A 13,445-nucleotide genomic window follows, 5' to 3' on the forward strand; every position below is an offset into this window, starting at 1 on the left:
GAAGATGCACGTGGTAGCTGTGAACTTACCCTGAGATATGACCTCTGTATTCATACTATTATATTATACTGATTTATTCTTTTTTTTTTTTATTGAATACAGAGAAAAATTAACCGATCAACTCTGCGCTTCGCATAAAATGTATTTAGGTGAATTTATGACGCGTCCACTTATCATGAAGAGCAGTTATGTATTATGTACTACAGTTTATTGGTACATCTTTTTGTCATTATAATTCGTGACATGGGTGTGACTGTAAGCTGTAACATTGATTTACTTTGCATGTAAATGTCTCCAATGAGGAGCTGAAACGTAATCTGTGAATAAATTTGCACAGTATTTAGCCTTATACGTGGAGCTGCTTATTTCACTTGTCCTCTACCTTGGAGTTCAGGCTTTGGGAAGCACGCACCCTCATCTTGGTGACTACTCACAGTTCCGCTCCTTTATTACCGATTGGGGATATGCATCTAAGGTATTGATATGATATCATGTATCCTATGCTCTAAGATCTCGTTTAGGGTGATTTGTCACTAGTGAAGAGAGTTATTAGAACTGTATTATCTCTTTCATGGAATATGATTGCCTTTACATTGGGTGTCTACCACTTGTCCTTCAGTAGAGGAGAAGGTTACATATGTCTACAGAATGATTTTTATTTTTTTTTACAATTTAAATGGAACAAAAAAGGTCAAGATTAAATACAAAAATGTGTTTGCTGGAAAAATGTCATCAATGAAAAACAAATACGTTGGCATTCAGGACGACCCTGACTCTGATGGGACATAATTGTCCTCCACCAATCTTATACAGCACCTTTGAGACGTAGTCATGAGCACTGATGTGCCATTTATGTCTATGTTACATAGTTGATGCGGTTAAAAAAAGACATAAGTCCATCAAGTTTAATAAGAGATAGGTGGGGACACGAATCTCAGAAGGAAGTGAGACTCAGATTTCTACACATTTTCATAAGTATTAATGTTGTTTACTTTTAAGAATTTGTCTAAACCCTTTTTAAAACTGTCCACTGTTCCTGCTGTGACCACGTCCTGAGGAAGTCTATTCCACAGATTCACAGTTCTTACAGTAAAGAAGCTTTGATGCTTCTGGAGACTGAACTTTTTCTTCTCCAGTCGGAGGCAGTGCCCCCTTGTCTTTTGAGGGCATTTTACATGGAACAGTTTTTCACCCTATCTTTTGTATGGCCCATTTATGTATTTGTATAGGTTAATCATGTGCCCCCTTAGACGTCTCTTCTCAAGATTAAATAAATTTAATCTTTTCATCTTTCTTTATAACTAAGACCCTCCATGCCCCTTATCAGTTTAGTCGCTCTCTTCTGTACTCTTTCCAGATGTCATAGGAGAAAGTGACGAGCTCTGTAATGTTGCCATCGTAGATCAGATTAACAAGAATTTCTAAGTATGACCCCAGTGTTCATTGGGAATCTGTATGTTCTTGAACTTGGTGCAGGTTGGGTCCAAGGACAAAATGATAATGATTAGTATGTAGAAAGGTTCCAGTAATGCAGGGATGGCCAACCTGCGGCTCTCCAGCTGTTGGAAAACTACAACTCCCAGCATACCCAGACTGCCTACAGCTATCAGCTTACAGCAGAGCATGGTGGGAATTGTAGTTTTACAACAGCTGGAGAGACGCAGGTTGGCCATCCCTGCAGTAATGTATAACTGTACGTATCTCTGTTATATGTGGACCAGGTGAAAAGTACAGACTTCAAGGCCCTGAGTAGTCACTTGTCAAGGTGGATTGTGGATTCAGATGAATGTAGATGATATCTGATGCAGGCGGGAGGTCCTGAAGGACAAGCTGATGTTACGTCCAGGAGAGAAAGTGAAAGTAATTGGGATCTTGAACTGAAAGCCCTGCTGTAAACTGAACAAGATTCCAGTAAAGCCTGACCGCTTCCTGTTCACAAGAATACTTCATTGTGGACGTCAGCCTGGCTGGGTCCAGCAGTGGGGTGTAGAAGTAGCACTGTACATTTCATAAAGACGTGCATCTTCTGAGATTAGATGTTGTGGTTGTAAGCAGTCTCTCTGATTTCTCCTGTTCATACAGGGCATGTGAGGTTATTGAACTTGAAGGAAATAATCCTCTCTTCTTTCCCTAGGTCACCAGTAGCCGTGAAGATGTTGTCCAGATTGTTTTGCATGCATGGCCAGTTTGTGGCTTCCTATCCCTGGGAGGTCATCGTGGGTACGGTGACCATCACCATCTGCATGATGTCCATGAACATGTTCACAGGGAATGATAAGATCTGCGGCTGGAACTATGAGTGCCCCAAGTTTGATAAAGTAAGTTCTGGTACTTTGCCATATAAAGTCTTACTTTACATTACTGTAGGGCTCTAGAAATCCTAGCAGAAGCTATCTAAAAATCGTCTAGATCCCCATGCATGTGTGTGGAAGTTATTATAGAGTAATTTGGCATCCCTGCATTATTCTCTGTACTTAGTTTTATATGGGTATGACATGGACGTTGGTATTTTCTGCTATTATAGTGTGAATCCAGCCTCCAGATAATGCTTTATATCCATTTCTGTAAAATACACTCATGGGCATGGAACGCTTTTGTGTGAGATGTCAGACAGGATGATATCAGGTGATATAATCCTTTGTGAGGAAGAGATAGTCTTAAAGGCTTTGGGGGCATTTATATTATTGCATTTTACTCATTTGGGGCTAAAAATCATTTTCTCAGTTGGTCTTTGTTAAACATTCAACAGTTGTCCTTCTACAGCTTTCAGTTTCAGCTCAGGCTCCCTGCTCCACACTTACTCCATCAGAAGGCTGCTTTGTCACCTGGATCTGTAGCCTTTATCTCTGAACTCCTGACAGTACATAAACACTTGTTTAAGCTAAATTCTTATCGAACCGATACAAGTTTAGCACTAGTTAGTGTTTATGAGCTGCAAGGGCTACAGATCAGACCCTCAGAGCAGTTCTCTGATGGAGTCAAAGTGAAGCAGGGAGCCTGTACTGAAACAGAAAAATGTAGAAAGGAAACTGAAATTTTCTAATATTGTAAAAAAATAATGTTAAAAATTATTTTTATTAGCCCCAAATTATTAGATTACAATAATAATAATGCTAGTACTTTAATATGGAGGTGCATATTATGTATTATTTCTTCTACGGTGTGTATTTATTTAGCATGACTTGCCTGTGGCCTCTTCACATGTTTTTTTTTTCCCCACTTTTTTTCCAGGATGTACTAAGCAGCGACATCATCATCTTAACCATCACACGGTGCATTGCCATCCTCTACATCTACTTTCAGTTTCAGAATCTCAGGCAGCTTGGATCTAAATACATTTTAGGTGAGTATATGTGTCCTTTGAGCTCCATAATCCAGTGTGATTGATCTGCTTCTGTCATTGACATTTAATCACGTTTCAGGTATTGCTGGCCTCTTCACCATCTTTTCAAGCTTTGCCTTGAGCACAGTGGTCATTCATTTCCTGGATAAAGAACTGACGGGCTTGAAGTAAGTATAGCACCCAGGTCACTGTTGGTCCATTTGATCTTTTTGCGATCTATATGTATATGTAACTTTTTTCTTTTTTGTCTTCTGCAGTGAGGCTCTTCCTTTTTTCCTGCTGCTTATTGATCTCTCAAAGGCCAGTGCATTAGCTAAATTTGCCCTTAGCTCCAACTCACAGGTGAGCACCTAAATCATGCCAGTAAGCAAACGTTTGGGTTCACTATATGTAAATCACGCTTGTAAATTTACCTGATAAAAAGAAAAATAATTCCTTTTCCAGGTCGACGTTCGAGACAACATTGCTCGTGGCATGGCCATCCTGGGGCCTACATTCACCCTGGATGCGCTTGTTAAATGTCTAGTGATTGGAGTGGGAACAATGTCAGGTTAGTAGCAGAATAATACACACAACATCTTCCTTTAGCATCGTCTTGCCTGAGAAGCGTCACCTGGGGGGGAGAGTGGGGGGATGGATTCTCCAACATATACTTTCAACAGATGCCACTGTATAGGCATGCAGTGGCATTTGTCACCTGTGGGCCCCCATGTTAACAGGCGCATGCCATGCAGTGTATGATTTTATCTTTTTACTGGCAGCCTCTGTATGTGCTATTCTTACAACTTAAAAAATAAAAGTATACCCGACTAACGGAGGCCAAACAGATGCTCTTTTGGCTTCGTTGGGTAAGAGGGAGGGCCTGTAGATACATTAGACACACATGTACACTGTGACAGCAGCCTTAGAGTTTTCTTACATCCAGTTATAAGTTAGTCTTGGCTTAACAGTCTCAAAATGTATCAAGGAATTTCTCAGAGTACATAGGATCGGTGCACATATAGAATTGTTCTAGGTTTACAATTCACATGCAATTAAAGCAACGGCAGTCGAACATATGATGGCTTGTGGCAACTGATGTCTTCACACTGTTACCCATTATCCATTTTCTAACGAGTCTTTGAATGCAGGTGTGATCTCTACATTAAAGGGGCTCAATTACATTAAAGGATTCTAGAGCTTACATTTTATTCAGTCTTCATATCTTCGTTGTGATTATGTTTACATTGTTCATCCTGTTATTACCTGTAATTTACATGTGAAATTATCCTCATTATGCAGGCGTTCGCCAGTTGGAGATAATGTGCTGTTTTGGCTGCATGTCCATCCTAGCAAACTATATTGCCTTCATGACGTTTTTCCCAGCCTGCGTGTCATTGGTGCTGGAGGTGAGTGTTTTAAAGCTGCAGTCCCTCATCTTATGCTGGATTTACATGGCCCGATAATCTCCCAATCTAAAGGGGCCACAAATCATCCAGCGAACAAGCCAAATGCTCGTTCTTCAGGTGAAACGGTCGTTCATGTGGACAACCTAAACAATCATTTCTGGGCAGCAGATTGCATAGACTAGACAGAAACAAAGTGGCTGTATGAGGACGAGCGATGGCAATAGACGTCACTCGTCCTCCTACTGCTCAGGTGATCACTGTATGTAAATGCAGCGCTTCACCTTCACTGAACAGCCGCCCATTGTCGAGAAGGAACGCCTCCTTCCCAAAATATCATCTGCTTGTTGGGGCACTGTAAACGCACCTTAACAACAGCTAATAATCACGCATGATAGTTGTCCTAGTTTATTCTGTAACCTGGAGGTATACGTATCGTAGATTAAGAACTTTCTTTCATCTTTTAACAGCTTTCCAGGGAAAGCAGGGAGGGGCGTCCAATCTGGCAGCTTACTCAGTTTGGAAATGTGTTGGAAGAGGAGGAAGACAACAAGCCAAACCCTGTCACACAGAGAGTGAAGATGATCATGGTGAGTGTCGCTCCTCTTCAGCTGCATCCATTTTTGGGAATGGATTTTAGCTTTCACTTGTGTTGATGATCATGGTCATTTTTTCAGTATTTTTTTTATCAAAGCAATTTGATTCAAATTAAAAAAAATTCTGCTACAATTCAGTCCCTAGGTCTCGTCCTTGTTCATGCTCACAGTCGGTGGATAAGTGAACCGTTCCCTCAGAACAGCACTGCCATTTCAGATCACAAGATTACCATTGACTATTCAATGCCAAAAAGGATTGAGCCCAACATGCCTCTCTGGCAATTCTATCTGTCTACGTGAGTGCAGTATTTTTATTATTATTATTATTTTTAATTCGTCACACATGTAAAAATTATGCATTTTATGAAATTGTCCACCAAAGTTAACAAGAATCAGCTTTTTTAAGCCTAAACATCTGACAGTGCTTTATCTGTATTCCACAGGATGATCACCATGGACATCGAACAGGTCATAACACTGGGTCTTGCTCTTCTTCTGGCAGTCAAGTATATATTTTTTGAGCAGACCAAGTCTACCCTGTCCTTGAAGAACCCTATCACCTCTCCAGTCACTGTGCAGAAGAAGCAGGTGGAGCATTGCTGCAGAATGGAATCGGTGCCAGAAACAACCCCAAAAGAACGTAAAGTAGAAGACGTTTCATCAAAGGAAGAGAAAGGTATACCTACAACCATGATTACAAACTTTTTTTCTTGTTTCTAATCTAAAATGCTTTTGAGTTGCTTATTATTTTTAATTAACGAAATTCTGTCTGCATTCTCAGAAGTGGTCATAAAGCCGTTGCCACTTGAAAATTCACCCAAAGGTAACTTTATGCTGGATGACTCCTCATCGTCAGCTGATTCAAGTGAAGAGGAGAAGGAAGGAAACTTTCATATACAAAAAGAGCCCCGACCCATTGATGAATGTCTTCGTATCCTGAAAAACCCAGAGGTAAGAGGGCAGAGAGTAATTGCATGAGAAAAAAACCATTGCTGATCTAAAACTAGTCACGTTCATTTTACATGTACCGCTATATGGTGTGTGTGTGTATATATATATATACTGTATATAATCTTAAAGATGTATGAGTCTCTCAATAATCCGCCCCCGCTTCAAGGCTAGAACCGCAGTGGTATAAAAGAGAAATGTTGATGTAATGTATAGTGGACGTGTCTGACTTGAACAAGATCTCAGCTCCAGGATAATCACTTTTTATAATCCCTCGTAATATTTGCTTACTAATAAAGAGGTGCAAGCATGAACATCTCTCTGCAGATGGGATCAGTAGAGAAAAAGCTTCACATACACGCACTTAGGCCTTATGCACACAACCGTTTTTCGGGTCCGCATCCGAGCTGCAGTTTTTGCGGCTCGGGTGCGGACCCATTCACTTCAATGGGGCAGCAAAAGATGCGGACAGCATCCATTGCTCCGTTCTGAGGCCCCGCAAAAAACATATAGCATGTCCTATTCTTGTCCGTTTTGCGGACAAGAATAGGCATGTCTACAATGGGCCGCCCCGTTCCGCAAATTGCAGAAGGCAAACAGGTGGATTCCGTTTTTTGCTGATCCGCAGTTTGCGGTCCGCAAAAAACAGCACGGTCGTGTGCATGAGGCCTTAGTCAGAGGAGATTAGTGACACAATACATTTAAAAAGGAGAGATGTAGCTTTGTGTTTTGCAGTTTCCTTAAATGAATCACTAACCAGATTTCTCCCTCTGTTCTCTGTAGCAAGGCGTCCAGTACTTGAGCGATGCGGAAGTGATGAAGCTGGTGAATGCTAAATACATCCCATCCTATAAGCTGGAGTCCATGATGGAGTCACCGGAGAGAGGAGTTGCTATTCGCAGGCAAATGCTGGCTCCCAAGCTTCCTCAGTCATCGGCCCTGTTGAACTTGCCTTACAAAAACTACGATTACTCCTTGGTAAGTCGATATTTTTACATCTGTGTCTGGTTCTTTTTTATAGGTCATACATTTATTTTGCTAGTATTTACATGCTATAGTTCATGTGTTAATACTAAGCCTGCATTATTTTGTTTTCCAGGTAATGGGTGCATGCTGTGAGAATGTAATTGGGTATATGCCAATCCCTGTCGGTGTGGCAGGTCCTCTCCTCCTGAATAATAAAGAATTTCAGGTTCCTATGGCTACAACAGAAGGTTGCCTTGTGGCTAGCACCAACCGAGGCTGCAGAGCCATATTGGTGAGATTTATTCACAGAACCTTCTTTAGAAAGTTATTTGCAATTTTGAGCCAGTAAGTGGCAAATACTGAGCTTCTATTGTCCTATTTTCATAGCTGGGTGGAGGTGCCCACAGCCGTATCCTTGCTGATGGCATGACTCGTGGACCAGTTGTCAGGTTGCCTTCTGCATGCGATGCTGCTGAAGTGAAGAACTGGCTTGACAGTCCTGAGGGTTTTAAAGTTATAAAAGATACCTTTGATAGCACAAGCAGGTAAGTGGAAACGTAGTCCATATTTCATGCGCACACATTTTACCAAATAAAAGTAAGCATTAGTCTCCTAAAACCACAAGAATTTTACCTTGGTGTCACCACAAACTTTTGTTAACTAGGTTTTCTTACAATGGACATTTGTAGGGAATCTGTCACATTGGTTTTGGACAATTATCTACAGTAATATATGTGTAGTACTGCAGATACGGAGTCCAGATCACTATTTTTTTCCTATTGCCCCCCCTCCCTGTTGCTGTCAGCACCAATAGCAGCAGTGAAATACATTGTCAGGACTGCTGTGCATGCGCATGAGTCCTCTCCATTATGTTAGAACGGCGCACTAGTCCGGACTGTGTATTTGAGTGCTGACCCTGGGGGATGGGGGGCAGTGAGAAAATAAAAAATGGTGATCTGGAGTCTTCTTATGAAGTACTATGCACTTACTAATCTATCTAAGGGCTGGTTCACGCGAACGTTTTTTGCGTTCCATATACGGGCCGTTTATTGCGTTCCGTATACAGAACCATTCATTTCAATGGGTCCCAAAAAAAAAGGAATGTACTCCTTGAGCATTCCGTTTCCGTATGTCCGCATTTCCGTTCTGCTACATTTTGGGTCTTGTTCTATTATTGTCCGCAAATCACGTTCCGTGTCTCCATTCAAGTCAATGAGTCCGCAAAAAAAACGCAAAAAAACGGAACACATGCGGAAATGCATCTGTATGTCTTCCTTATTCTTTCCATCTATTGAAAATGTTATGCTCAGCCCAATTTTTTCGATGTAATTACTGTATACTGTATTTGCCATACGGAAAAACGGAACGGAAAAAGAAACACAACGGAAACGAAAAACGGAACAACGGATCCGTGAAAAACGGACCGCAAAACACTGAAATAGCCATACGGTCGTGTGAAAGAGGCCTAATAGTCCAAAATCAGGGTCACAGATTCCCTTTATTGCCAAGAGCTGGATTTAGCTGTCTTAGTCGGCCCCTTGTGTTATATATGTTTTTTTAAACCCACTTCATTATTATGAATCATTATAGCAAAATGTGGTTAAAATGCTGACAAAAATTCACTGCTTTTCTTGGTGTCTCTTTTCTGCTAGGTTTGCTCGTCTTGGGAGACTGAAGACCAGCGTCGCTGGACGAAATCTTTATATTCGCTTCCAGTCCAAAACCGGAGATGCTATGGGGATGAACATGATATCAAAGGTATGTTAACTAACACACGCTGCTTCTGGAATTGTGACACTTCTGGTTTGCTGAGTGTAATGAAGATTTTGATGTAATCGGTACAGGGCACTGAGAAGGCTCTTTCCAGATTACAAGAAGAATTTCCTGAGCTCCATGTCCTTGCTGTTAGCGGTAACTACTGTACGGACAAGAAGCCAGCTGCAATCAACTGGATAGAGGGCAGAGGAAAATCTGTTGTTTGTGAAGCTACTATACCAGCAAATGTGGTGCGAGAGGTAAAAATCAATTTCATCCCATTCCAAAACTAGGGGATGACGACAAAGTAGTGTCATTGCTCATTTTAGAGCATTCATTTGTTTTTGTTTTTTAGCTTTTTTTCTGGGAGGTTTTGAGTATTTGTACAGGATTTGAAAGAAGATCTTGAATGTATCTGAGCTGCAATACCAGACATTCACCATGTATAAGAGTGGCGCTGTTTCTGGGGAAATGTGGACCCTTTCTTCTAATCTTGTACAAATTCTCTAATGTCTCATGGTTTTGGTGTCTGACATTAAATTGTGTTTTTATCTGCAGCTACTGAAGACATCTACAGCCGCCTTGGTTGAAGTGAACATCAACAAGAACTTGATTGGCTCTGCAATGGCTGGCAGTATCGGAGGTTACAATGCACAAGCGGCCAATATTGTGACTGCAATTTACATTGCCTGCGGACAGGTCAGTTGTTGGAAATATACAAAATACAAAAATAAAATCTTTCTGTTTTATTTCTACATTATAACAGCATTTTCAATCTTGTTTTGCAGGATGCCGCTCAAAATGTTGGAAGCTCAAACTGCATCACCCTGATGGAGGCCACAGGTCCCACAAATGAGGACTTGTACATCAGCTGCACAATGCCTTCTATAGAGATCGGAACTGTGGGCGGAGGGACCACCCTGGCCCCACAACAGGCTTGCCTACAAGTACGCACATTCATTTTTTGAATTCATTTTACAACATTTTGTTCAACTACCGGCAGATCCCCACTTTTAACAATTACGTGATGTTTTATATCGGTATCCTTCTAAGGCCTCATGCACTTGACCGTTGTTTCTTCCGTGTCCGTTGTTCAGTTTTTCGTGATTTTCTGCAGACCCTTTGACTTTCAATGAGTCAGTTGAAAACTCAGCTAATGCACCGTTTGTCATCCGCATCCGTGATCCGTGGTTCCAGTCCGTCAAAAAAATATAACCTGTCAATGGGTCCGTGAAAAAACGCGGAGGCACACAAGATTGTCATCTGCGTCCGTTTTTTTTTCCTATCATTTGCATGGCAAACTTGACTTAGCTTTTTTTTTATTTCATTCATGTCTGGTGGTCCTCCAAAAATAAAGGAAGACACACGGAAACAAAAACGGAAACGGATCACGGAACAACGGAACCCCATTTTGCGGAACGGAACACAACAACGGTCGTGTGCATGAGGCCTAATACTAATTCCTCATTCTCCTGGAAGTTCCCACCCTTCCTTTCTGTTGCTGCAGACTTAATATAGTATTACCTGGCTGCATTTAGATGAATGTCCATCCTTATAATGCATGGCTCATTGCAGCAGTTTCCGGGCAGAGGACCTTCCTCTCATCATATTCACTAACACGGCTTAAGAAAAAGGGATCATCCTGGTGCGACAATCCGTATAATGATTGACCCCTGACTGAAGCATGCAGCATTTTTCACATCCCCCAACCATTTGCATTTTTATGCAACTATTGTCTTTAAAATACGCGTGTAAGTGTGCATTAGACCAGATTACGAACGGATCTTCCCATGTAAAGCAGCTGTAGATAACCCATTGAACTTAACATCAGTTTCAATCATTGTTTCTGGGCAGCAGATCAGGCAGCGCTTCACCTCCACTGACAGGCGGGCAGTTCTCTGCTTGTTGGCGCAGTGTAAATGCACCTTTAAGATCGGGCCCTGACCTCACGATGTGATCTGGTGGTGGTGTTTTTATAGAACAGCTTAAATCGTACTATATTCATAAACTCTTCCTTATTCTATTTTTATGTACAGATGCTAGGAGTCCAAGGAGCGAGCTCTGAATACCCTGGCAAAAATGCCTGTCAGCTTGCACAGATTGTCTGTGGCACAGTATTGGCAGGAGAGCTTTCCCTTATGGCTGCCTTGGCAGCTGGACATCTAGTCAAGAGCCACATGGTCCACAACAGGTAATACTGCATAGAATGTTCATTTCTTTTGTATAAAATTTTGACGATAAAATATAAATGAACTAGATAAATGCTCCCTAACCTGTACTAAAAGTACTTTGGTTTCCCCACTGTTGGTGTTAGGGCTGCAGTAAACGATTATTTTAGTAATCGAGTATTCTACCGATTATTTTTACAATTAATCAAGTACTCTAATAAGAAAATATGAATTAATAGACTGTTTTTCTTTATAAAAACTCTTCAGACCGCCTGCCAACACCCTTCGTTCCCCCAGTGCCATCAGTTCCCCCTCCAATTCCACCAGCTGCTCCCCCTCCCACTGCCATCAGCTCCCCCCACTGCCATCAGCTCCCCCCACTGCCATCAGCTCCTCCCACTGCCATCAGCTCCCCCCACTGCCATCAGCTCCCCCCACTGCCATCAGCTCCTCCCACTGCCATCAGCTCCCCCCACTGCCATCAACTCCTCCCACTGCCATCAGCTCCCCCCACTGCCATCAGCTCCTCCCACTGCCATCAGCTCCCCCCACTGCCATCAGCTCCCCCCACTGCCATCAGTTCTCCCACTCCCCCTCCTAGCCATCAATGCCCAGCCTCAGCGCCCGCAAACTAAAATGTCCTGACGATGTGTGTGCATTAGGATCCAAGGCAGTGTTGTGCGAGCAGGCGGGTAACCACGGAGCGTGAGTAATAGCAAGCTCTTCACTTACACTCTGTGGTCACATGGCACAAACGAATCATCGATTCAAGGATTTTTTTGTGTCGAGTTAATTGATTAATTTGAGTAATTATTTCAGCCCTAGTTGGTGTAATCATTTTATGGATCACTATTTTGTGTTCTGTATTTTTATGTTCTGTCACACTGGAAAAATCTGAAGTAGTGTTTGAACATTTTGAGACTTTTTTTCTACAACTGTTTCTATAGAAAACTGCATTTCTGATACCACATCTGTAAGTGATATTTGTTATCTCTCGTGACATCGCACCCAGCACTCGTGTGACGGCACTGTACAGTGATCAGGGAAGGGAAGACTTTTACGATTGCAATACTGTCACTGGATTTAATATTTTTGAATTGATTACATGTGAGATCTCTGTTTATTGAAAAATGCACTTTTTTTTTCTTCCCTAGGTCCAAAATTAATCTTCAAGACATGCCAGGCACATGCACGAAGAAAGCTGCATGATCCATTACCTCCTGCAGCAATTTCACTTGGATCTTAGATGGACCATAGCGGGAAATCTAAGGGAAAGAGCAGAATATTTAACGAAAACGTTCTATAGCGTAAAGGTGCTTTGTCACCAGTGGCAAAAATTTTCTTGGTGGTCTGTCGCTACCTCAGTTAGAATAGTTGTGACCATCTCCTGCCATACCAGGTGCAATGTCGCAGCCTGTATCATACTCCGATTCCAGATTTGGCCGTGGTAGAAATGAGCACAGTTTTATACAGCTTTCTAAAAACTGTTAAGTTAATATTTAATTTTAATTTAATTTTGTACCTTTTTTTATTTATTTAATCATTTCTATTTTCCTGTACCTCATTACTTGTGTGTACTGTAGTTGGCATCTACATCAGAGGCATCTATTGGTTTTGTGGTGTATAAATGACCTGAAAACAATGTGTTGACTACTTTAGCCGGTGCCTGTGTCCTCTTCTCATGTTGGTGAAGAGGTGACATCTTTACGAATAAAGCATCTGTTTCCGTTTCAATAATCCCCTTGTATTTCTTGTATTATCTTGGATCTTATATTGCATTTCTTGGAACATGAACTGAAAGGTCAGAATTATCTTGTATATAAAATCGTAAGCTATCTTTAAGATACTGGAATAAATGTAACTATTTTTCTATGTTTTGTTGTTTGCTGTGGTGTCTTACTTTAACAATAGTGGTGTCTTAAAGAAAGGAATAAAGGATCTAATACACATCAAAAGCACAAAACATATGTAAAAGTTAGGACCATAAATCTCCTAATGAGGATTAGGGCTGTGGAGTCGGTAAGCCAAAGCTCTGACGCCTGCATTTTATCACACTCCGACTCCTTCATAAATGGCCAATAATTTAGTAATAATTTTACTGTAATAAAGTGGTAACATTGGGCTCTTTCTGACCAACATGTAAGTAATTGGGCTACTTAGAATTTAAAGGGGTATTCCAGTTGATTAAAGTTATCCCCTAACCACAGGATAGGGGATAACTATTAGATTGTGTGGGTCCTACCACTGGGACCCCCACTGATCTCGTGATAGGTAGGGGTACCAC

The 13,445-nt window shown here is 41.4% G+C and overlaps 1 protein-coding gene across 1 annotated transcript; it reads left to right on the top strand.

The window, feature by feature from the left end:
- The first annotated feature begins 1,939 nt into the window (after window positions 1-1,939).
- Window positions 1,940-12,892, top strand: LOC122935962 (3-hydroxy-3-methylglutaryl-coenzyme A reductase-like). The gene is made up of 20 exons (XM_044291934.1): window positions 1,940-2,047; window positions 2,135-2,318; window positions 3,232-3,343; window positions 3,423-3,510; window positions 3,601-3,685; window positions 3,788-3,893; window positions 4,625-4,731; window positions 5,199-5,318; window positions 5,463-5,620; window positions 5,768-6,000; window positions 6,106-6,275; window positions 7,056-7,250; window positions 7,372-7,530; window positions 7,626-7,783; window positions 8,891-8,996; window positions 9,083-9,253; window positions 9,552-9,692; window positions 9,782-9,940; window positions 11,030-11,184; window positions 12,316-12,892. Exons 1-20 carry the CDS (start codon window positions 2,037-2,039, stop codon window positions 12,368-12,370), a joined length of 2,673 nt encoding a protein of 890 aa, XP_044147869.1. The 5' UTR covers window positions 1,940-2,036; the 3' UTR covers window positions 12,371-12,892.
- The last annotated feature ends 553 nt before the right edge of the window (window positions 12,893-13,445 follow it).

The sequence above is a fragment of the Bufo gargarizans genome, chromosome 1, assembly GCF_014858855.1.
Source record: "Bufo gargarizans isolate SCDJY-AF-19 chromosome 1, ASM1485885v1, whole genome shotgun sequence".
Taxonomy (NCBI): Eukaryota; Metazoa; Chordata; class Amphibia; order Anura; family Bufonidae; genus Bufo; species Bufo gargarizans.